We start from the raw sequence: 23811 nt of genomic DNA, 5'->3' as shown, positions 1-23811 counted from the left end.
ATAGAGTAGTAGTAGGGTCTCACAAAGCTACTAGAATACTTTGTCCAGTTTTTGTGTCAACACTCTAAAGGATTTTGGGAGGGGGGAAATAGGAGGCAGCTCAGAGAAGAGCTACAAAGAATTGTGGTCTGGAAAATGCATCTCACAGTGAGAGACTTAAGGAGATTGATTCTATTTGGTTTATTGAAGAGAGGGCCAAGAGGTGAGTTGATCATGGCTTAGAAGTATTTACTCAGGAAGAAGATGCCTAACGCCAAAGGGCTATTTAATCTAGGAGGCAAAAGGCACAGCAAGATCCAATGGCTGGAACTCGAATCTAGAAAAACTCAAATTGAAAATAAGGTGTAAATTTTTAATAGTGAAGGTAATTAACCATTGGGATATTTGACAGGTTTCAGAATAGCTGCTGTGTTAGTCTGTATCTGCAAAAGGAACAGGAGTACTTGTGGCACCTTAGAGACTAACTAATTTATTTGAGCATGAGCTTTCGTGAGCTACAGCTCACTTCATCGGATGCATACTGTGGAAACTGCAGAAGACATTATATACACAGAGACCATGAAACAATACCTCCTCCCACCCCACTCTCCTGCTGGTAATAGCTTATCTAAAGTGATCATCAAGTTGGGCCATTTCCAGCACAAATCCAGGTTTTCTCACCCTCCGTTGTCCTTCCTCCCCCCCACCCCAAACTCACTCTCCTGCTGGTAATAGCCCATCCAAAGTGACCACTCTCTTTAAAATGTGTATGATAATCAAGGTGGGCCATTTCTAGCACAAGTCAAGATGGAAGTTGCCATACAAACTGTGAGAGGTTAATTAGTTAAGATGACTATTATCAGCAGGAGAAAAAAACTTTTGTAGTGATAATCAAGATGGCCCATTTAGATAGTTGACAAGAAGGTGTGAGGATACTTAACATGGGGAAATAGATTCAATATGTGTAATGACCCAGCCACTCCCAGTCTCTATTCAAACCCAAGTTAATGGTATCTAGTTTGCATATTAATTCAAACTCAGCAGTTTCTTGTTGGAGTCTGTTGCTGAAGCTTTTCTGTTGCAAAATTGCCACCCTTAAATCTTTTACTGAGTGGCCAGAGAGGTTGAAGTAGTGTTCTACCGGTTTTTGAATGTTATGATTCCTGATGTCAGATTTGTGTCCATTTATTCTTTTGCGTAGAGACTGTTCTGTTTGGCCAGTGTACATGGCAGAGGGGCATTGCTGGCACATGATGGCATATATTACATTGGTAGATGTGCAGGTAAACGAGCCCCTGATGGCGTGGCTAATGTGATTAGGTCCTTTGATGGTGTCACTTGAATGAATAAACCATTGGAATAGTTTACCAAGAGATTTGGTGTATTCTGATCCTCTCTCTATAGTAACCATTCATAGCACAGTATAAGGCTTTCATAGCTGGATTATAAATCAAGAATGGATGACTTCTTAAAAGATGTGGTTGAATTTGAGTATAAATTATTGGGCTTGATGCAGAAATTATTGGGTGAAGTTTTATGGCCTGCATTCTGTTTTTACTGGCCTGTTCCCATGATGAGGATTTACTTTTGCGTTTTACATTTTCCAGAGTGACCTTTTGATCCAGATTATGTTAGTGGTGTGAAGGGAGGGGTGTGGTCCATGGGATGGCATTTGAAGGTTGTGCAAGATTTTTTTTCAAGGGGGGGCTATTCTCCAGAGACAATATGAGTTTTGAATAGAAACCTGGAATAAGTGAATTATATCACTTCCCACATCCCCCACAAAAGTGTCTCCTTAAGTTGGGTATTGGAGGGAATTAATTGGTAGAAAATGTTGAACTGATTCCTTGTCTAACGCCAACATTAAATGGTGTGGGGGGGGGGTGGGGGGTCGGGGGGGTTATGTAAAATTTGTGAGCGTTAGGAGTCCACAGCTGTAGGAACAAGATGTTCCCTTGTCACCTATACTTCTTCCTATAGGTAAAATCTCTAAGTAGTTGCAATTGGCTCAAAGAGACTGGCTGCAGTATGGATTACTGACCAGTCACATTTAATAATGGAGAAGATGGGTTAGGTAAGAGAAATAATTCTGTTCCAGACCCTTGAAACTGACCCGGCATTCCTCATGTGCCCCACTTCTCTGTCTCAGAGCAACTTGCTTACTAACATAGAATGATCAAACGTCTTCCTATTTCAGTGACTGGAACCCACATGTATTCAGTCTGGGGGAATCCCACCCTCTTCCTGGTTGAGACAAGACCCCAGTCCTTCTTCTTACCTAAGCCTTTTGTTGCCTTTTTTCTCCAGATGATAAGCCTCCCATAGCCCGTGCTGGGATGGACATGAAGGTGCAGCCTCAGGAGCCAGTGTTACTGAGAGGCACAGAGAGCTCAGATGACCATGGGATTGTCAGTTATGATTGGAAACTTCTGCTTGGTGACACCTCTGTGGTGGTGGAGGTAGGAGCGGAGAGAGTGCTGCTTTTCTCTCCCAAAGGCTCATGCTGTATACACCAAATATGTTGCAAGTGATCAATATCTTATGGGTCACCTTGTCCTTCCCTCTTCATGTTGTTGCAGCCAAGTGTCTGCTCTCTATCTCGCCCCTCTTTAAAATGAGTTAAGGGCAGAGGAGTTGAGAGAAGAAGCTGGGCCACAATGGCAGAGTTTCCTATCAATATCCTACCGTTTTCTGTCTCTTCTGCTCTCTCCCATGCATCTTCCATACTTTTATACTTCCCTGCTGTTGTCACTCGGTGGTGCTGTCATTGCTTAGTGAGCTAACCTTTCTCCTCTCCATCAGGAAACTCTTGCAGCACAGGAAGTCAAGAATCCAGCGAGTGCTCCTGGATCCTCATCCCCTGTGCATTTGATCTGTTCTATTTTGGGAGGTGGCGGGGGGGGGAGAGAGAATCATAGAATATCAGGGTTGGAAGGGACCTCAGGAGGTCATCTAGTCCAACCCCCTGCTCAAAGCAGGACCAATCCCCAACTAAATCATCCCAGCCAGGGCTTTGTCAAGCCTGACCTTAAAAACCAATAAGGAAGGAGATTCCACCACTTCCCTAGGTAACCCATTCCAGTGCTTCACCACTGGAATGTTGCGAGAGAGAGAGAAAACAGTATCTAAAGTGCTATAACCATCTTTGCTTCTTAGTGCGTGTCTTTGAGCGAGGTGTCTGACCCATACTCTGGTTCTACTATGCTCTGATTGCTAGCCTTCTCCTCCCCAAATGGGCTAGCTCGTATCCCTGTGGCCTGTCCCTAGAGTTCTGCTCCTGTTCTCATTGGGCTGTTCTCTGATTTCTTCACTGTCTTGGATAGGTGCTTCTCCCTGTTCAAATCCTACAATCCTTACGTGCCTGAAAGGCTACATGAGCTAATTAAAGCCAAGACTTAAAACCCATTGATGCCTGCTGTCAGATGGCATGGTGTACCCAGAGACTAGTAAGCAACAACAACACAGTTAGAATGCCTGTCACTGAGGCGTTCTTTACATAAGGTTTTATCATCATGTTACAGATGGGGAAACTGAGGCACAAAGCTGCTCAGTGACTTTCTCAAAATTGCACAACAAATCAGTGGCAGAGTAAGAAATAGAACCCATGCCTCTTGACTCCTATCTGGCTGTAATATCTTCAGAGCCTATGGCACTACTGAGCTTATTATCTAGTCCAAAGTGTAGTGCCCTAAAGACCACCAGTATCTAGACTGGTCATGCTAGGGTGCTGAGGATGTGGTGTTATCTACCTCCCTTAGCCCGCTTGGGCATGCGCAGGCAGAATCTAGCCCATAGTTGTAAAGAATCCCAGAGTGCTTTACAAGATGACAGTGCGTGGAAGCCTATTCCAGGTGTGGCTCAGCTGCTCTCCTCCTAACGCAACACACATGGGCGCATACTCCCCTCTCCCCCCACTGTTTGATATGCCAGCTCCTTCTCTGACTTTGTTTGTTTTGCTTTTTCGAAGAAAGGGTCAGATCAAGCTGAGATCTCCAACCTGCAGGAGGGGCAGTATGTCTTCCAGCTCACTGTCACAGACAGTGCTGGCCAGCAGGACTCCAGCAACATCACAATTATGGTCCTGACAGCTGAACAGACTGAAGGTGAGTCTACCCAGATAGACCTTTGAACTAGAATCTCCAGGGGTCCCACCTAAGATTGCTGCTCTAATAGGTTATCAGCAAGCTAAGTATGTTACCAGCACTCTTGTGGGAGATGGTGCATGGGAATACCGTATGTTGGGGGACTGGAGGCAGGACGACTGTATGAAGTTTCTCCAGATGAAAATTTAACCTACCACACCTAAACTTTATTAGTATTAGGCAGTGTTTCTGAAACTTGGGATACTGCTTTGGGATAAAGCCCCTGGCGGGCCGGGCCAGGCCGGTTTGCTTACCTGCCACGTCCGCAGGTTCGGCCGATCACGGCTCCCACTGGCTGCAGTTTGCTGCTGCAGGCCAATGGGGGCTGCGGGAAGTGGCGGCCGGTACATCCCTTGGCCCGCGCCGCTTCCCGCAGCCCCCATTGGCCTGGAGCGGCGAACCGCAGCCAGGGGGAGCCGCGATTGGCCGAACCTGCGGATGCAGCAGGTAAACAAACCGGCCTGGCCCGCCAGGGGCTTTCCCTGAACAAGTGGTGTCCCAAGTTTGGGAAATACTGGTATAAGATCTCCCCATCCACCACTGCCTTTCTCAGTTTCTCCAATCCCCATGCAAAACTAACGCATGGTAATGAACTGACCATGTGTGTGAGACTCTGCTCTTTATTGGATGGGACCAAAACTGCTCAGCTCTATATCATAGGCCTTATACTGCTAACAACAATTGTCCTTTAGCTCAGGTAAGAGCTTGTGCTTTTGGAGAAGGAGTACCTGAGGGGGGGTGTGTGTGTGTGTGTTTAATTCCTTGCTTACACTATGAAGTGCCAAATAATCCTAGTGTGCAGCATAGCGACAGCTATCACTGTGAAGTCCTAAATGGCCACGGATTTGATTATCAAACTTCCTACAAAGGATTTGTGCCTGGTAATCAAGATGTTCAGAGTTCTGCGTCAATGAGGCAGTGTGAGTTCTTGGTGGCCATTTGGCAGCAATGCCTTAAGCAGAGGTGTCCTCTCTCCATCCCAGTACCACGGTAAATAGACTTCCCTAGAATGCAGACAAGAAAATATTTTTTAGAAGGAACGTCCTCAGACTGAGCTCAAGATATGTGTAGCCTTTGGGAGAACTCTTCCCCCTATTCCCCCCTGCCCTCCCACAAGCCACCAGTGCCTGCTCCTGCCCTCCCTTTGTGACTACAAAGATGGGACAATTGGCGTCAGATTAGCTAGTGCTTGATCCTGCCCTAGCAGTACGCTGCAGTCATTGCTGCTGATCCAGCTCACCTCCTGATATTTCAGCAAGGCCAAGCATCCATACTCCAGCTGTGGAGTTGAAGTAAAACGAGCTCTGGCCTTGCATGCAGACGTTTTGCATTGGAGTACCTTTCTTACATTCCAGAGTTCTGCTTGGCTCCTAGTAAGGTGGGTCGGTGCCGTGGGTCCTTTCCCCGCTGGTTCTACAATCCAGCGTCTCAGCAATGTGAGAGATTCACCTTTGGGGGCTGCAAGGCCAACAAGAATAACTACGTACGGGAGGAAGAGTGTAAACTTGCCTGCAAGAATGTTCAAGGTGAGTCCATCTAGAGCAGAAACCCCTGGGTCAGTGCGGTCTCATGGTTCCATTGATTGGCATATACTTGGTATTTAGTTTGAAGTTTCTGTCTACTCAGCGTTCCTCACCATGGCGTGAAAGAAGTTCATTCAAGGCCTGGTGTTTACTACACTTCTGTGGCCACAGACTTGCTTTCAAAATCCTTTTCGTGCTACCTATAAATGTAGCCACAGAACAAGGTGTCTTGCCATGGAGGTGCCAGAAGTTCCTCTCTTTCCCATGAAATTCAGCTTTCTCTTTACACCCTTTAGCCGTAGCACAGCTGAGCCTTTGTTAAGAGCCAATCAGCAAAGTCTGCGATGTGACGAATTCATGGGGCCTCTGTCAGGCCACTGTGCTTCATATTGAGCCTCAAGGTGAGGTCAGAGGAACGGAGACAAGAGAGACAATTTGGAATAGCTTGACTGGCTTAGGAGGGGTGAGGTGGGAGGGACTTCAGAGCAGTCAGTACCTTTCCTACCTCCCCTCCCCACACAGGATATAGCTCTCCTGGAAAATGCAATATTGGATTTTGGTAAACAATCAAAATGTTTGTCCCAGGTAGCTGTTGTGCTAGGGTAGCCTTGGTTATTGTGGGAGGCATAGAGACCCGTATAGAACAGATTCTGATTCACCAAAATAATGTAGCTTTTTTTATGTCTTTTCTGCAGGCTCTTTTGGAACGCGGGCCAAGCCAGGTAGGCTTCTCATACCTCTCTGTCTAATGTGCAGTGTGTTCCGGTAAGTGTGAATGAGAGAGGTGGGTGTCGAGGCTAAAATCTAAGTTCTGTAGCTTTATAGCTAGCACTCTGCACTTCCAAGTCATGAAAGAGGAAGCTTGTTCGCTCCCTGGGGAAAGGAGGCACTTTGCTTCATTCCACACTGACTTCCTTGGACCAAGTTCGGAGTGGCACTGATGGACTCTGAAGTGAGTACTGTCCAGGCTTCCCATGCCCCAGGAAGCTCAAAGGGAGGCACAAGCCCTTCACGACATATCTGGGTGCCAGGAGGTGGGGGTTTTCTGGTGAACACTGTTCCCCCCACCCCAAAAAACCCATAATCTTTCATAGAATATCAAGGTTGGAAGGGACCTCAGGAGGTCATCTAATACAACCCCCTGCTCAAAGCAGGACCAATCCCCAACTAAATCATCCCAGCCAGGGCTTTGTCAAGCCTGACCTTAAAAATATCTAAGGAAGGAGATTCCACCACCTCCCTAGGAAACGCATTCCAGTGTTTCACCACCCTCCGAGTGAAAAAGTTTTTCCTAATATCCAACCTAAACCTCCCCCACTGCAACTTGAGACCATTACTCCTCGTTCTGTCATCAGCTACTACTGAGTACAGTCTAGATCCTCTTTGGAACCCCCTTTCAGGTAGTTGAAAGCAGCTATCAAATCCCTCCTCATTCTTCTCTTCCGCAGACTAAACAATCCCAGTTCCCTCAGCCTCTCCTCATAAGTCATGTGTTCCAGTCCCCTAATCATTTTTGTTGCCCTCTGCTGGACTCTTTCCAATTTTTCCACATCCTTCTTGTAGTGTGGGGCCCAAAACTGGACACAGTACTCCAGATGAGGCCTCACCAATGTCAAATAGAGGGGAACGATCACATCCCTTGATCTGCTGGCAATGCCCCTACATATATCCCAAAATGCCATTAGCCTTCTTGGCAACAAGGGCACACTGTTGACTCCTATCCAGCTTCTTGTCCACTGTAACCCCTAGGTCCTTTTCTGCAGAACTGCTGCCTAGCCATTCGGCCCCTAGTCTGTAGTGGTGCATGGGATTCTTCCATCCTAAGTGCAGGACTCTCTGCACTTGTCCTTGTTGAACCTCATCAGATTTCTTTTGGCCCAGTCCTCTCATTTGTTTAGGTCCCTCTGTATCCTATCCCTCCCCTCCAGCGTATCTACCCCTCCTCCCAGTTTAGTGTCATCTGCAGACTTGCTGAGGGTGCAATCCACACCACCCTCCAGATCATTTATGAAGATATTGAACAAAACCGACCCTTGGCGCACTCCACTTGATACCGGCTGCCAACTAGACATGGAGCCATTGGTCACTACCCGTTGAGCCCGACAATCTAGCCAGCTTTCTATACACCTTTATAGTCCATTCATCCAGCCCATACTTCTTTAACTTGCAGGCAAGAATACTGTGGGAGACCGTGTCAATAGCTTTGCTAAAGTCAAGGAACAACACGTCCACTGCTTTTCTCTCATCCACAGAGCCAGTTATCTTGTCATAGAAGGCAATTAGATTAGTCAGGCATGACTTGCCCTTGGTGAATCCATGCTGACTGCTCCTGATCACTTTCCTCTAAGTGCTTCAGAATTGATTCCTTGAGGACCTGCTCCATGATTTTTCCAGGGACTGAGGTGAGGCTGACTGGCCTGTAGTTCCCAGGATCCTCCTCCTTTCCTTTTTTAAAGATGGGCACTACATTAGCCTTTTTCCAGTCATCCGGGACCTCCCCCGATCGCCATGAGTTTTCAAAGATAATAGCCAATGGCTCTGCAATCACATCCGCCAACTCCTTTAGCACTCTCGAATGCAGCGCATCCGGCCCCATGGACTTGTGCTTGTCCAGCTTTTCTAAATAGTCCCGAACCACTTCTTTCTCCACAGAGGGCTGGCCACCCCCTCCCCATGCTGTGCCGCCCAGTGCAGCAATCTGGGAGCTGACCTTGTTCGTGAAGACAGAGGCAAAAAAAGCACTGAGTACATTAGCTTTTTCCACATCCTCTGTCACTAGGTTGCCTCCCTCATTCACTAAGGGGCCCACACTTTCCTTGACTTTCTTCTTGTTGCTAACATACCTGAAGAAACCCTTCTTATTACTCTTAACATCTCTTGCTAGCTGCAACTCCAGGTGTGATTTGGCCTTCCTGATTTCACTCCTGCATGCCCGAGCAATATTTTTAAAGTCTTCCCTGGTCATTTGTCCAATCTTCCACTTCTTGTAAGCTTCTTTTTTGTGTTTAAGATCAGCAAGGATTTCACTTTTAAGCCAAGCTGGTCGCCTGCCATATTTACTATTCTTTCTACACATCGGGATGGTTTGTCCCTGTAACCTCAATAAGGATTCTTTAAAATACAGCCAGCTCTCCTGGACTCCTTTTCCACCTCATGTTATTCTCCCAGGGGATCCTGCCCATCAGTTCCCTGAGGGAGTCAGTCTGCTTTTTCTGAAGTCCAGCTTCTTTCTGTTACAGTGTGCAATGGGAACTGTGAGTCCTTCCACTTCAAATGCAGAGATGGCTGCTGCATTGATGGTTTCCTGGAATGTGATGAAACTTCAGATTGTGCAGATGGATCAGATGAGGCGTATTGTGAGACGTGTAAGTACTTGGAGTCTGGGTCCAAAACTTTCCAACTTTAGTGCCTGAAGATGGATACATCTTACTGTAGCATAGTACTCTGGTCTCCTAACCCAGTTGTATCCCTCACACGTAAGCATCTTCACAGCACTGCCCTGTCACTAGCATTTGGGAGTCCCAACACTGCTGATCACGCTGTTCTTGACTCTCCCTTACTTCCTGGATTCTTCCTCCACTCTCTCTCTCCCCTCTGGAGTCTACCCTTCTGTCTGTGACCCACAGGGTTCTGTCCTTTTCTCCCCCTGTATCTTATCCCTGAGTGACCTTAGCTGGTCTCATGTTTTCATGTACCACCTCCAAATACTTTTTGCCACCCCGACATCTTCCAGTCTCTTAAACATTACAAGGATGTCCTGCTAACAGCTTGCACCTGACATGGCAAACACTGAACTCCTTAACCTCCCTCTTGCTTCTTTGTCATGACAGATAATTCCTGGGATCCTTTCTGTTTTCTCATCCTACAGCATGTGTATATTCTATGATTCCCCTCTCTTGAGCATCACAAACCAGTATTAGTTTTAAAAGTCTAGAGTGACATGACTTTTTTTTCCCCCCACTTCTCTTGGGAGGCTATTCCACAGTCAAATACATCTTGCTGTCAGGGAGTATTTCCTGATAAGGAGCCTAAACTTTCCCTTCCTTAATTTCATCCCATTATTATTAGTCACACTTCCATACCTAATTCCTTTTCCACCTTGATTTTTTAAAAATATTTGTGGACCTGGATTTATAGCTTCTTTGCCTGCCTTATGTATGATACTAGCAGAAGGGAGAAAAAAGTATTTAGGAAGTGTCCCACAAAGACCTCTCTTCACATATCTTGGGATGGGTGGAGGAGTTTCATACTGAGCCGGGGACTGTACGTTTCTATCCTATGAGCTGTTTCTTTTTGCAGATGCACTTGCGTTCAATAAACTACGGAAAATCAATGTTACGACCGAGCAGGGTATGTGTGTTACAAATCCTGAAAGGCTACTCTAGCCTTCTTCCAGGTATTTTCCCAGTGCATAGTGGGAAATTGCCTATCCCAGAAAAGGACTCTTGCCTAGCATAAGCCAGTCAGTGCCTGACTGATCCCATTGACACTGGGTCTAAAAGCATTTCCTGAATCAATTTCAGCACTGTTTGTTTGCCTGAATAGTATAGAGGAGGCATAACCAGAGTAAAACCTCTTCACCACGGTAAGTAGCGCCGTGCTCCTCCAGGGAGCTCCTCCCACACCCATACCCCCATGCAGTAAGTTGCATGACACTCACCGCATCAATCTGTCTAAACTTGGGAGGATGAATTGCTCCAGTCAACATTGCAAGGATTTGAGTGTGTGGTTCTAATGCCATACCTGATGCCTAGACCACACTCCAATGCCTTCTGGGGAGACTTATGGACAGGTGGCAGTTCTGCTTGGCAGTGTCCTGTTTATTAAGTGAACTTTGAACACTTGGGCAGTCAGGCACTGGTGTAATGTTAGACGGATGAGAACCTCAGGATTACCTCTGGACTCTAGGCCACCCTCTCTCTGTTTGTTTTAATCTACCAATGACAGCTGTTGGCCTCATTAGCTCTCACTCATTGCAGTGATTGCTGGAGTGCTCTCCCTGCTCTGTGGGAAGGGGAGACTTTCCCTTCTTTTAAGCCTCCATGCTTAGGGCTTGCCTACATAGGGAAGTGATCTCCGAATAAGGTAGGGTGTGAATTTAACATGCTAGAGTTATTCGGTGGAGTAGCTATTGCAGTCAGGGCTTGTTTACAAGAGGAACGTACTGGGGAGGCACTGATCTCTCTTCTGATGGGAACAGCATTATCCTCTTCCAGCTTCTGCTAAAATGCCCTAATTGGCTATATCCCCACCCCCCCCATTCACTCTTGGGGCTGTGAGGGTGATTGTTGCCAGTGTGCCTGCAGTTGGTTGGCAGTTATATCAATCAGATGTTGATAGTCTTTGCTAACTCTAGGAAATAGGTGGCACAAAGTGGCTTGGAGACTGAACAGTGGCACACGGGGCACTAGAGGAGTTATGAAGCATGGACACTGTAACTGTGCTGGTTGAGCCCTGTCACGGAGTCCCCAGGCAATGCTCTGCAACTGCTCCCTATGAAGCCAGTCTGGTGAAGTCTCCTCCGTGTGAGCAGACTGTTTCCAGGCAAAAAGCTCACACGACTTCCACCTTCCTAGGTCTGACCTCGGAGCATTCAGCATCCTCTGCCCCTCCGTGCGCTTCCCACAGCGAGTCCGCCCAGGTTGGGTCCCGGGGAAGCCAGAGGGTCCTGCAGCCCAACTTCACAGTCAGACATGACTCTTAGCCAGCCAGTAAAACAGAGGTTTATTAGATGACAGGAACACGGTCTAAAGCAGAGCTGTACAAAGAACAGGACCCCTCAGCCGGGTCCATTTTGGGGGGCAGTGAGCGAGACAACCAAGTCTGTGTCTGCACTTCACTCCACATCCCCAGCCAGCCCAAACTGACTCCCCCTCCAGACCCTCCTCCTCTGGGCTTTGTCCCTTTCCCCGGCCAGGAGGTCACCTGATTCCTTTGTTCTCCAACCCTTTAGCTATTACCTTGCAGGGGGGAAAGGCCCAGGCCATCAGTTGCCAGGAGATGGGAGTGTCGGCCATTTATGTACACTGGCCCTTTGCTCTGCAACAATTACACCCCTTATCTCACCACCTAGAGACTTAAGAAATGCATAGGGGAAACTGAGACACCCCTACAGTATTCAGAGGAAACATTAAGAACAGTCCCCCTTCGTCACAAGCCTGAACACCTCTCTTGCTTTGCCAGGTCACTGTGTGGATTTACCAGACACTGGGCTGTGCAAAGAGAGCATCCCCCGCTGGTACTATAACCCATTCACCGAGAAATGTGACCGCTTCACCTACGGGGGCTGTGAAGGCAACCGAAATAACTTTGAGGAGGAAGAAGAGTGTCTGAAATCATGTGCAGGCATCACAAGTAAGCAACAGGGCTGTGGGGTGAGGGGGACAGCATCTCTACCACAGTGAAACCCTCCAAGCTAAATTCCCTGGCTCCAAATAGGCTGGAGCTCTGCAGAGCATGAGATGGAGCATTGCTTTCTAACCCTGGCCTCTCTCCACAAAGCTCCTCGTTCTGTCTGATTGCTCGTGCAGAGCACCCAGAAAATAACACTCTGCAGTACAACCTCCCCCAGGCCACCCTACTTTTCTTGGGAGTGTCTTGAGCTCCGTTACTGCTGTGAACTAGAGGAGCATTTTGGGTATTGATGTGCAAGGCATTGGCTCTTGGCGGTCCAGCCAGAGAGAATTCCAATAGTTCTTGACACTGGAGTGAAATGGCCCAGTTTAGGGGCCGTGGGTATCTGTTTTGCCCTCTTCAGGGTCATCACATTGATACAACGATGGAGGAGGCAAAACTGGATATTTGGTGGTGGGGAGACACATGCCCCCAAACCTGTAGGTCCTCTCTGTAAGGACAGGTTTCAGAGTAACAGCCGTGTTAGTCTGTATTCGCAAAAAGAAAAGGAGTACTTGTGGCACCTTAGAGACTAACCAATTTATTAGAGCATAAGCTTTCGTGAGCTACAGCTCACTTCCTCAGATGCATATCGTGGAAACTGCAGCAGGCTTTATATATACACAGAGAATATGAAACAATACCTCCTCCCACCCCACTGTCCTGCTGGTAATAGCTTATCTAAAGTGATCATCAGGTGGGCCATTTCCAGCACAAATCCAGGTTTTCTCACCCTCCACCCCCCCACACAAATTCACTCTCCTGCTGGTGATAGCCCATCCAAAGGACAGTTGACTCAGATGTGCTAAAACATGCATCTAGAAACTAGTTTTACATCAGCTAGTGCAGATTGTGTCTTGTCTGAGTGGGAGGGGAGGGGGTCCCAAAGAAGGGATTCCATTAAGCTGTGTATGTAAGGAAGTGGAGAGACTCCTGCTCTGATGCTTTCTCTGAAGTGTTGCGTGGATCAATACCATCCTTCACTGGCCTGCCCCAAGAGCATATTTTCCCCCATTGGGGCTGTCAGAAGGGAGACTCTCTCCTCCCCAGATTCCTGTATTTGTAGAGAAAGAGAGAAGCCAGAATTAAAGAAATGGACAATAATGCCCTGGCTGAGTTGAGGGTGTGCTGGAAGGGAATACTCTGGTGGTTAATTCCATGTATGCAGTTTGACTCCAGCATGAAAGTGTCCTGGGAGGCTGGTGCCTCATCCCATTGTTCCCAGCTCTCTCATGAGACTGTTTGTTTGTTGTTTTTTCCCTGTGCAGAGGCAGATGTGATTGGCCAGAGATGGGGAGCATATGGGACCCAGCAAGCTGGCTTGAGTAAGTAAGAATTCTACTCAAGTGACATGTTTGTCATGATCTCTCCTTCCCTCTCTCATGGAATGTATTGCACTTCATTATCGGGGGGGGGGGGAGGGAACATCACATCTAACTTCAGGAAGTAATGTGGTCTTCATGGGACAAGGGAAATGGATCTGTGGGACTCCTTCTCCTCTCTCACTCCTGTGTGACTCGGTTGACCTCTGTAGTTACTCCTAATATAAGCGAGAAGAGAATTGAGCCCTATAATCTGTAGGCATCAAAGAACAGCAGGAAGACTCTCTCCTCTCATAGCCAGTCTGGCATGTCCCCCACTGACCTGGATAGCTGAGGATAGGCTTGATACAGGTGGGTATTTGAAACTTGTAACTGTGTGTGTCCCCCTTACAGGTGCTTTTGAGGTGGCTATTACAGTTCTCCTTTGTATCTGCATAATGGTAGTCGTGGTCATCATTGGCTACTTCTTCCTGAAGAATAGAAAGAGGAACAGCCGGCGACGCCAGCCTACCACTGCTACCAACTCAACCCTCTCCACCACAGAGGATACTGAGCACCTGGTTTACAACAGTACAACCAAACCCATCTGATCCAAGCACTTCCCTCTGATCAGGCACAGTTCCATGTACTGTTTGTGTTAGAAACAATAGCCTGTGCCTGAAGGACTCTTCACCTCCTTTTCTATTAGAAGATGTTTGTAGCGTGGCAGTAGATACTAGCCATGTCCCAAGTGCTTGTGGTTGCTCTTGAAGCTGAAAGTATGGGGAAGGATTTTAGTTCACCTCTTGACTTTTTCCCCTTCCCATTTTGAGCAATCCAGTCACAGCTCTGAGTGGTTCTGTGCCTGCCACTCTAAGTGAGATTGGCAGAAGGATTTGCTGTATCTACTGAAGGGGCTGTGGTTTGACTTTTATGTGGCATTAATTTTTCTGCAGGCCCACCAGAACCAGCTATTTTTTTTTTTTCCTGTGACATGTAAATCTGCCCACTTTGGGTCTATCCAACCACCTCCTCATATTCACCGGTCCCCAAACCACCTTCCCTAGGTAGTTCTGTCCCAATGCCAAACTTGGGGATCTCCGTGAGAATTTGTCTGGGCTTGCATGCTTCACATGACTGGCTCAGTCAGTGCTGTGAACTATGTGCCAGTCTTTCAGATGATCTCTCTTCTATGACAGGAAAGACAGGGTTGTCTACATTTTGATTGCTGTTTGAGTTTTGAACAGATATTACAGAAATGTGTAACTAATATCTCCCCAAACACACCGCAGTAAGAGTTTTACATGTACCCTTCTTTGTCTTCCCCTTCCACGTGTCTGTTTTTCAGGATGACAGTCTGGTCTCTAAACACTCTTTGCAAATGTGCATATTCTTACTCAAAGTGAATGGAAGGATATGTCCCTAGTTTTCTAGCTAGTCTTAGGGGGAGATGGAAAGAGTGGCCTCTCCACCCTTGCAGGTTCAGCCAGTACCCTTGCTTCAGCTGTGCTGAACTAACGCCACCTGTTGGTTGCTCATGGTAAGTTCTGCCACAGGGAAGGGGCCAATCAGCACAGCGTGGGAACAAGGTAGTATCCTGGCAAAAGGACCCTGGTTGGCTTTTTGGAGGAAGAGGACATGTATGGAGAAATGAGCAGCTTCCCACCCATGCACCAAAGATGGATAGAGGTGAAACTGAGGGAGGGAGGGTGAGCAAGCATGTTGGTCCATTTTCTCATGTCCCAAACCACAGAGTGTAATAGCCCCAGCTCTGGTGAAACTGCTCACAGGCCTCTGGATTTGCCCAGGTGATGGCCTGGCTCTGCTGTTGGGGACAGATGTCTGGAGCAGCTCAATGTGGTTAGCTTGTAACTTTTTTTGCAAATGTTCCTTTATTTAACATTTTGAGGCTGAGAATCTCACGCAGTGCCAGAGTGCCCCTTTGCTGATCAACATACCTGAGAGAGCCCCGATTCGGGGCTGTGCAGAGGAAAGTGAACCTCCCTGGTTCTCTTAGTCACTTTTTCTCCCATCCCTATTTTGACTGGAACAAAATGAGCCCAGCTGCTAGCATTGAAGTCTAGCACCAGCTACGTGAGGCTCTGAGAACTTACCCAGACACTAGTCCCTGTACTCACTCATGTTCTTGTTGAGTAGCTAAGTACAAAGTCCCAACTCCAGGCAGAGACTAAGCCCTTTACTCTGCACTCCTGCTTCTCTCGGTGACAGTGATGGGGCCTCTCACCCCAGCCATGCACCTAATAGTCCAGGCTACTCTTGCTTTTAGAATGGAACCCAACTCTCTCTAGTTGGGGTGAGGAGTTGTCTGTGAAATGCTTCTGAAGCAATGCTGGTTAATACTGGGATTAGAGCCTGGACTCCCCATGTCCACTGCTTTGGAAATATCCACTATGAAGTGATAACCTGGATCATTTTCTTTTATGACTTTTAAAAATGTTAAATGTATGTACAGATTTTTTTTTTTTAAACGTTTGGACACAAGTGTGTGGGACCCGTCCCCAGAGGGTTGTGGCTGTGGTGAGCTGGCACTAGTGGATGTCCTGGGGAAGGTTATGAAGTGATTATAATCTCTTCTTGAATGGAGTGACACTCGGACTCCTCGGGTGTGAGTCCAGCAGAACTGTCCCTCTCTTGGGAGGATGATGACTGCCCCCAAGCCGCTGGTGCTCCGATTGCAGGCTTGATAACCCACAATTGCCCCCTGAAGGGATGGCAAAGGACATGTAGACACCTGCCTGAGCGCCTGCCCATTGCCAGGCTCTCATGTTTTTCTGGTCTGCCTTACATCATCTCCTCCACACCCAGCCTCCTGTGCTTTTCTACAACCCCCCAGGCCTGTGTAAGAATCCTTAACTCATGATTTTGCTCCCTCTGTAAATGCAGATTTTAATAAAATATTGTTCGTCTTTATCTGGCTTGAGAGAAGTGTCTGAGGAATGTTGTCCTCCTGTCAGTGAGGAGTCTTCCCTCAGCACCAGCATTCCCGCTCAGGTTGTAGTGGCTTGGGGGATAGGGCTGAAGTGGCTCTGTGGTATCTGCCTCAGGGAGGGGAATGAGCCCACACTGTTGGGGTGGGGGGAGTTGTTAAGCACAAAATACTATAGTGATGAATGCAGCAGAAATGCTTGATTACATAGATAATGACTAAGTCTGAGGCATTCTGGGAATGAGATCGCTTCCCATTAACACACAGGGAGGAAGGGAAGGGTGTAGCCTGAAACTGGGCTTTCAGCTAGTCAGACTGGTTTTGGGTCTTTGAAACCAAACACAAACACGCTCTTCTTTTCCCATGTGTAGTTCTTTCTCTACCTTGGGGCTGCTGATCAGTCAGCCACTGTCATGGAAATTTTGCTTATATCCCTGATGGATGTGTGTGAAAACCAGGATAACCCTCCCCCCACCTCCTCACACACTGATCTCCTTAGGCTCTAAAGGTTAAGTAACTCTACAGCCAGGAAATGTGTTTTGCATGGCGCAGTTCAGTAGGCTGCATTAATTACCAAATGTTTCCTGCTAGTCTGCTCCACTTCTAAGAGCTCTGTGTAAGCCAAAACTTCTCTCTCTTGCCAACAGATTTAAGAATTTTATTAAGATGATAAAATAAAAAGAAAACAGTACAGAGTTAAAGCATAGAAGTGTCTTGTTATCAGGGAATAACGTACAGATTATCAAGGGGTGCAACATTTGGTTTAGGATCGGATGCCGTAAGGAGTACATAATCTTCAGTATCCCCAACTGGGGGTAAAAGGTTAACGGGTCAAAGTACAGACATTGAGCTATGAGGGTATGTTGCTCATATAATGACTATGTTCAGGTGTGGAATATAATGAGTGTGGATGATGAGGATGGATTTACCCTCATTTGATGAGATTTAATGTTCAGTGAGTTTATGGTTCCAGTTAATATGGTCCAATGGAAAAAGTCTCTCAGTCCCTTTATTACCTCACCCACCTTGTCTCTCCAGTTCTTCTTTGTTCAGTTTCAACCTATTTTTCCTACTGTTCATCTCTGTTTCCCCCCCCCCCCCCCCCAGACCACCCTAAACAACTCCTCTTTTTGGTGGGGCCTATACTTTGCCAATACATTGCGCCTGTACCTAGCTCACTCACACCCGCAGCTTGGGGAACAGTGATAGTCACCGGTTAAAGTGCTGGCTTTCTCAGTAGGGCTTGCTCCTCACAGGTCAATGGCTGGGTTCTGCCTCCCAGGACAGCTGTGCTCCTGTTTTCTTCCTTCCTTTGTCATTTGGGAAGCAGAGCCATGCCAGGAGGAAGCTGGAAGCCAGCCCAGCCAAGTGCACTGTTACCCTCCTTCAATTCTTTTCCTCTAGGAGAAACTGATCCTTTTCATTTCTCTCCCTCCCTTGAGATTCATGCTTTAATAAGAGATGCAGTAGTATTTAAAAAAAAGCATGGCAAACCAAAAGCATCCACCTATGCTGGGGAGTCCTTGTGATCACGAAAGCTCATGCTCAAATAAATTGGTTAGTCTCTAAGGTGCCACAAGTACTCCTTTTCTTTTTGCGAATACAGACTAACACGGCTGTTACTCTGAAACTTGTGATTACTGGCAATCCCACAGAGCCTTAGTTGCTGGCTTTGGATGGTGGGGGCAGAAATTTGTCATGAGTGAATGCTGACCTAGGCAACAGGGGCAGTCAGTCTCAGTGCTGGGATTATTCCCTCCCCCAGTGTGTAAAGTGGGGATAACAAAATGCACCGACCACATCGTGGTTCCTAGTTAATGTTTGGTTTCAGAGTAGCAGCCGTGTTAGTCTGTATTTGCAAAAAGAAAAGGAGTACTTGTGGCACCTTAGAGACTAACCAATTTATTTGAGCATGCTCGGGGGTCACATAACTGTTGGTGAGAGAGACGAAACTTTCAAGCTCCACAGAGCTCTTCAGCAGAAAGAAGAGCTCTGTGTGGCTGGAAACGTGTCTCTCTCATCAACAGAAGTTGGTCCAATAAAATATATTACCTCACCCACCTTGTGTCTCTCGTACCCTGGGACTGACACAGCTACATCTACACTGCCTTTATAAAATGGGTCACTCCGGGAGGAGCCCTCCAAATAGTCTCGCTAACCCTTCTCCAAAGGCTCAGGCCGGACCTGGGCATGGATGTGGGAAATTGTGCACTCGGGTGGTAAGCAGTTGGTTTTGTGGGAAAGGGGTAGGTGGCAGCAGCCAAAAGTGATTTGTAGGCCTATCCCCCAATGCTAACGCTGCCTCTGGCTTTGCCATGTCCTGCTCTTGAGCGCCTAATGTCCTTTTGTGGTAAATCTAGGCAGCCTTTGCTTTATGAAGACCTCTCAGGAGAAGCTGGTTTGCTCGCAAACCATTTGAGCTCTTGCAGTACATCAGAGTTGCTAGTCAGACTAGCAAGCAGCTAATCCACTCTGAGAACCTGTATTATAGGCAAGCAAAGCAGCTTCTCCTGGGGGCTCTTCCTAAAGCAAAGGTTGCCTAGATTTAACAGGCTTTTTTCAATTAAAACAAATCTGCCTGTCTGGGGGCCCCTGAGGTGGCCTTCACGGAGGCTGCAGGTTAAGGCAGACCCCTCACACACTCATAAAAGTGCTTTCTCCTGGACATCCTTTCCCTTTCCTCCCAGCAGCTAGGAGGTGAGAGCGGGGGCATATTGTGGGAGGGCCACAAAATAATTGCGGCACACTGAGCACGCAAGCTACGTGAGCGAGCAGAGCTCAGCACTTGCAGTTCCCATTATTTCAGCTGGAGCTGTGGGTGCTCAGCATGGGAAAACCAACCCGCCCCCCCTCCCCCCCCCATGAGGATTCAGAAAGGGGCAGGCCCTGGTCCAGGCACCGGTTTCTCGGAGTGGCGCCTGTAGGGTATAAAACACTTCAGAAAATTGCAGTTCCCAGTTTGGCCATGTGGTGTCACCAGTGGCTCTCATGCAGTTACTGTCTGTAAACACAGGCTTCCTGGCTTCTAATACTTGGCAGGAGTTGCTGAGCCTTGGTCTAAATTTTAAGCATAGATTAATGTAGCTCAGCGGTTCTCAAACTTCATTGCAGCGTGACCCCCTTCTGACAACAAAAACTACTACATGACCCCAGGAGGGGGCACTGAAGACAGAGCCTGCCCGAGCCCCACCACCCTAGGCTTCTGCCCTGGGCAGGGGGCATATAACCTTAGCCCTGAGTGGTGGGGCTTGGGCTTGGGCTTCAGACTTGCTGAGGCCCAGGGCCAACACCAGCCTTGGTGGGGTCACAACCCACTTTGGGGTCCTGACCCACAGTTTGAGAACCCCTGATCTAGCTACGTTGCTCAGATGTGTGGAAAATTCACATCCCTGAGCACCCCCATAGGCGGCGAGTTATATAGGCCTGTGCTCCACATATATTCAGGAAGGCGGACCTGGCTCCACCAATGTTTGGGCTTATCTTTTCAGAGCCGCCATTCAGAAATGGTGCCTATCTCTGCTTGGACCCGTTCTGGGCACCACCAAAAATTATACAAACCTGGCACCAATGCACCCTAGTTAAGCCAACCTAACCCCGGTGTCCACCTCATTACTGCCGCTTGGGGAGGTGGATTATCTACATCCATGGAAAATCCCTTCCATCAACATAGGAAGCATCTGTCAGTGACTGGAATGTGGGCGGTCATCCCTACTGGGCAGAGCTGGTGTCAGAGGCCAGTGTCAGAACCAAGAGTCGGAACTGAGTTACCAGGAGTGAGGTGGGGCAGGGGTTGGGAACAAGCAGGGGCAGGAGTTATCGCAGCCATGGACATTGGGCAAATGTTTTGAGAAGCAGCCACTTGAACTGCCTGCTGCTGCTGGGCTTGAGAGCCAGTCTGCTGACTCTTCCCATATTGCAGGCCAGCTGCACTTACTAGGTTGCCTGGAGACTGGTTCCCCTGCAGGCCCTGATTCTCTCACCAACAGAAGTTAGTCCAATAAAAGACACTACCTCACCCACCTTGTCTCTCTCGTGTTACTTTTTAGACAGATTTGCTCCTATTAAGCCTGAGCTGTGTTAATACTGCTGTGGAAACAGAACGGTGTCTTAAGGAATCCTCTCTGCTGAGTTGCAGCCTATGATGCTTACTATGGTTCTGGAGGGGGTGGTAGAGCACGTCCTTGGCCTCCTGTCCTTGCTGGCAAATGAAGGCCTGTATGTATTGTGGGTTGAGATTGTCACCATTGCCCTAGGCAGGGTCAGGGCACCAGTTGGTCTTAAAGAAACCATTGTGTATTTTATGTAACAGGGTTTTATAAATATGATCTCACCACCCTACTGGGGTGAGGAAAAATTGTTTGTTCGGTCAACCCTGGACTTCTCCACCCTGCTCCATTAATGGACTTCAACCCTTTCCTAGCAGCATCGTGCCTTCATGGAATGAGAGGAATTGAAACTCCTTGCTTACACTGCTCCACCAAAGCAGTCTAACTCTGCCCTGCAGGGGCCACCCTGCTGGGAGCGACAGTGAAGTCCCACTCCCACTTGGGGAGGGTGTGTTAAGTCACAATTTGCTTGAGGAGGAACACATGTTCTCTGCGCAAGGCCCAGTGCCTAAGCCAGGAAGCATTAGCTCACGCTTACATGATATCAGGTCTGTCTGGGTTCCCTATGGCACAATGACAGGTTTCAGAGTAACAGCCGTGTTAGTCTGTATTCGCAAAAAGAAAAGGAGTACTTGTGGCACCTTAGAGACTAACCAATTTATTTGAGCATAAGCTTTCGTGAGCTACACGAAGCTCACGAAAGCTTATGCTCAAATAAATTGGTTAGTCTCTAAGGTGCCACAAGTACTCCTTTCCTATGGCACAATGACTATGTTATGTAAATAAATAAACCAGCAAGCCATCTCATGACAATGGGATGGCTCCACCTTGACAAGGTGGGATATGAGAGAGACCAGGCAGGTGAGGTAATGTCTTTTATTGGACCAAGGTCTGTTGGTGACAGAGACAAGCTTTTGAAAGATAAAAGATACTGCCTCGCCCAACTTGTCTCTCTAGTATCTTGGGAACAACATGGCCATAACAACACTGCAATAGATGGACTATTATCTCTGTGGGAAAAGAACTAATCTGATGTGGTACTTTAAGGTAATGGTAACACTAGGTTTTCAGCCATCTCATTGTTTAAATGAAAAGTCATTTCAAGTTGGATGCCAGTTTAGTGAGACTGTAAGCTGACCAGTACAGGGGGAATAGATTTTTGCCCATTTTGGCTCTTTGTAGAAGGCCTGAAAGTTGTGTGTGTTTAAACTCTGCTCGTGTTTTTACCTTTAGTAATTTTAAGAATGCAAAAGCTCATTTTGCCTGTTCCTGATGAAGGACTCCTTGGATGACTCAGATCTGAGCTGAGAAAGTTTAGCCCTTGGCTGAAGGGAGATAGGTGTTAAATCTGTCACAGTGTTGCAGTTAAATAGGTGTCAACTAAAGCAGCGGAGTGTGTGTGATGTCATAATCCTGTCAGTTCGTGACAGAACAGAGAAGACCTGAATTGTAAGGTGTGCATTTTCAGGCCTTCTTTAGCCAATGTAGAGAAGCAAAAAAGGGCACAAATCCAGGTTTATCACTTGTTTTCAGGTCACCTTGAAATAAAAGCAAAAGAAAGCCCCCCTTCTCTCAATGCTGTGGGAGAAGATGGAAAGGGCCATTTTGCTTTGAAAAATGGTTTGTGGGTATGTCTACACTGCAATGTAAGTCCAGTGTTAGTAGAACTTGAGTCAGCAGACCTTGGGGTCATTAACCTAGTGCTTAAGCATCTACGCTCATTTGTAATCTTAGGTTAGGAATTGTTTAAACCTGGGCACTAGCACCTGCACTGCATTATATGGGCCTGAGTCCAACAACCCATATCCTAGGCTTCCTAGCACCCTCCCAAAAGGTGGCTACTCTAGCCCTTTCCATGGTTCAGTGTGGGAAAATATGAATGTCTATCAAATGTGACTGTCCAGAGGACAATGAAAGTCAGCCGGTGGGACTGTGGAATACTTTTGACAGACTCCCAGAGCATGCGTTCAGCGGGGCTGCGTCTACATGGCAAAACAATGAACCCTGGTTTCCAGCTTGACTCAAGCTCAGACCTTCCGTCCCCATGAGGTCCTGGGACTCTGTGTTTAAGCCTTGGGTTTTCAAGATTTGTGTGTAAATGGAAGAGGGGTTAGGCTTCAGCCTGAGTTTGAACCCTGGGCTTGCACTGCAGTGTAGATATACTCAGTGTGGGATGGGGAGCTAACTTCTTGGGAACTGTAATGAAGGTAGCTCTCTATTAGTTTTCTCTGCACTCTTTTCTAAGGAAAGCAAAACAACTTCCAGTTTGGCCCAGCTATTGCTGGCTTAGCCAAGGAGAGGCTTCTTTTTGGCTCACCTCTTAAATTCACTCCTTATTGTATCAATTCCATGTACACTTGGAACTCCCCGATAATGTATTTCAAAAGCACAGGCATCCATCACTGTAACTAAAGAAGAATCTTTGTTACTGGTAAGCAGTATAGGGCCTATGCCACATTTATGTATTTCTGATTCCAACCACTAGAGGACACTGGTGTGCTTTCACTTGCCAATATGTCCAGCTATGAATCATCAGGATCCTGTTTGAGTCTCAGCTGTGGTAACATGTAGAATGCACACTCATGAGTCTGGGCAAAAGTTAGAGGACTCAGTTATTTGGACAAGTCCTCTTCAGGGTGTGGTGCTCATCTGGCAGACCCCCTCCCATTACTTTGCTCTTCTCTCTTTCACCTCTCTGTAACTCAGTATTGTGGTGTTTAAATGAGGTGTATCTGTGAAGTTACTATATGGGGCACGGCTTAATAATTGGGTGTCAGTGACTTAAGACCTGGGTTTAATTATTCTCAAGGAGTGGTTTGATGCTACAGTTTTCACCCTAAACCCCTTATTTCTTGGACCTTTGTTTTAGGGCTTGTCTACATGCAGAAGTTATTCCAGAATAAGGTATGGTGTGAATTTAAACTGCTAGAGCTATTCTGGAATAGCTTCTTGTGTGGACACCCTTATTCCAGAAAAAGTGCCAAGACGGGGCTATTCTGGTCAATTTCCCTATGAAGACAAGCCTTATACTGACCCCTGTTCATCAGGAATAGATCTGAGTGTCATTACATAGATATAATATAGGGTGGGTTTTCCCTGTGGGTATTAGAGCCTTATTAAAAAGAAGTTACAGTATTCTGCAGTACAGTATCACTATTGTAATGTGGCCCATATAAGGTATTGGAGTATCTTTTTACAAGGAAGGAGTTGGTTGACTATGGGTATGACTTGGTGCAATATGACTCTGGGTTTCCTTGTTCATAAGCCAGCCTAGGTGTGACTGGAGTCCCTGTGAGTCTCTGTCACTGATTGGCACTCAGAAATGCCTTTGCCCATTTCTGTCTGTACCCACGATGTGGTTTTCATGAAAAGCCTCCCCTTGTTGCTGGAGCACTGATGCTAGTCAGACTGGGAGTGTCG

The 23811-nt window shown here is 47.2% G+C and overlaps 1 protein-coding gene across 3 annotated transcripts in view; it reads left to right on the top strand.

Annotated features, from left to right (window-relative positions):
• The window catches only part of SPINT1 (serine peptidase inhibitor, Kunitz type 1), a 30224-nt gene extending 13955 nt beyond the window's left edge, over nt 1–16269 (top strand). The window contains exons 3-11 of one of the 3 annotated variants that reach the window (XM_073348745.2): nt 2287–2438; nt 3947–4082; nt 5477–5647; nt 6340–6366; nt 8884–9009; nt 9944–9994; nt 11828–11998; nt 13306–13362; nt 13753–16269. In XM_073348745.2, the coding sequence (XP_073204846.1) occupies nt 2287–2438; nt 3947–4082; nt 5477–5647; nt 6340–6366; nt 8884–9009; nt 9944–9994; nt 11828–11998; nt 13306–13362; nt 13753–13949 (1088 nt within the window). In that variant the 3' untranslated portion in view covers nt 13950–16269. The remainder of the gene's footprint in view (nt 1–2286; nt 2439–3946; nt 4083–5476; nt 5648–6339; nt 6367–8883; nt 9010–9943; nt 9995–11827; nt 11999–13305; nt 13363–13752) is intronic. The other 2 variants (XM_073348749.2, XM_073348748.2) reach the window with 2 other exon arrangements.
• Nucleotides 16270–23811: the final 7542 nt, after the last annotated feature.

This window comes from Lepidochelys kempii, chromosome 6, assembly GCF_965140285.1.
Source record: "Lepidochelys kempii isolate rLepKem1 chromosome 6, rLepKem1.hap1, whole genome shotgun sequence".
Classification (NCBI taxonomy): Eukaryota; Metazoa; Chordata; order Testudines; family Cheloniidae; genus Lepidochelys; species Lepidochelys kempii.
Note: the sequence above shows the minus strand (reverse complement) of the source record. Positions and strands in the feature narration are given on the sequence as shown.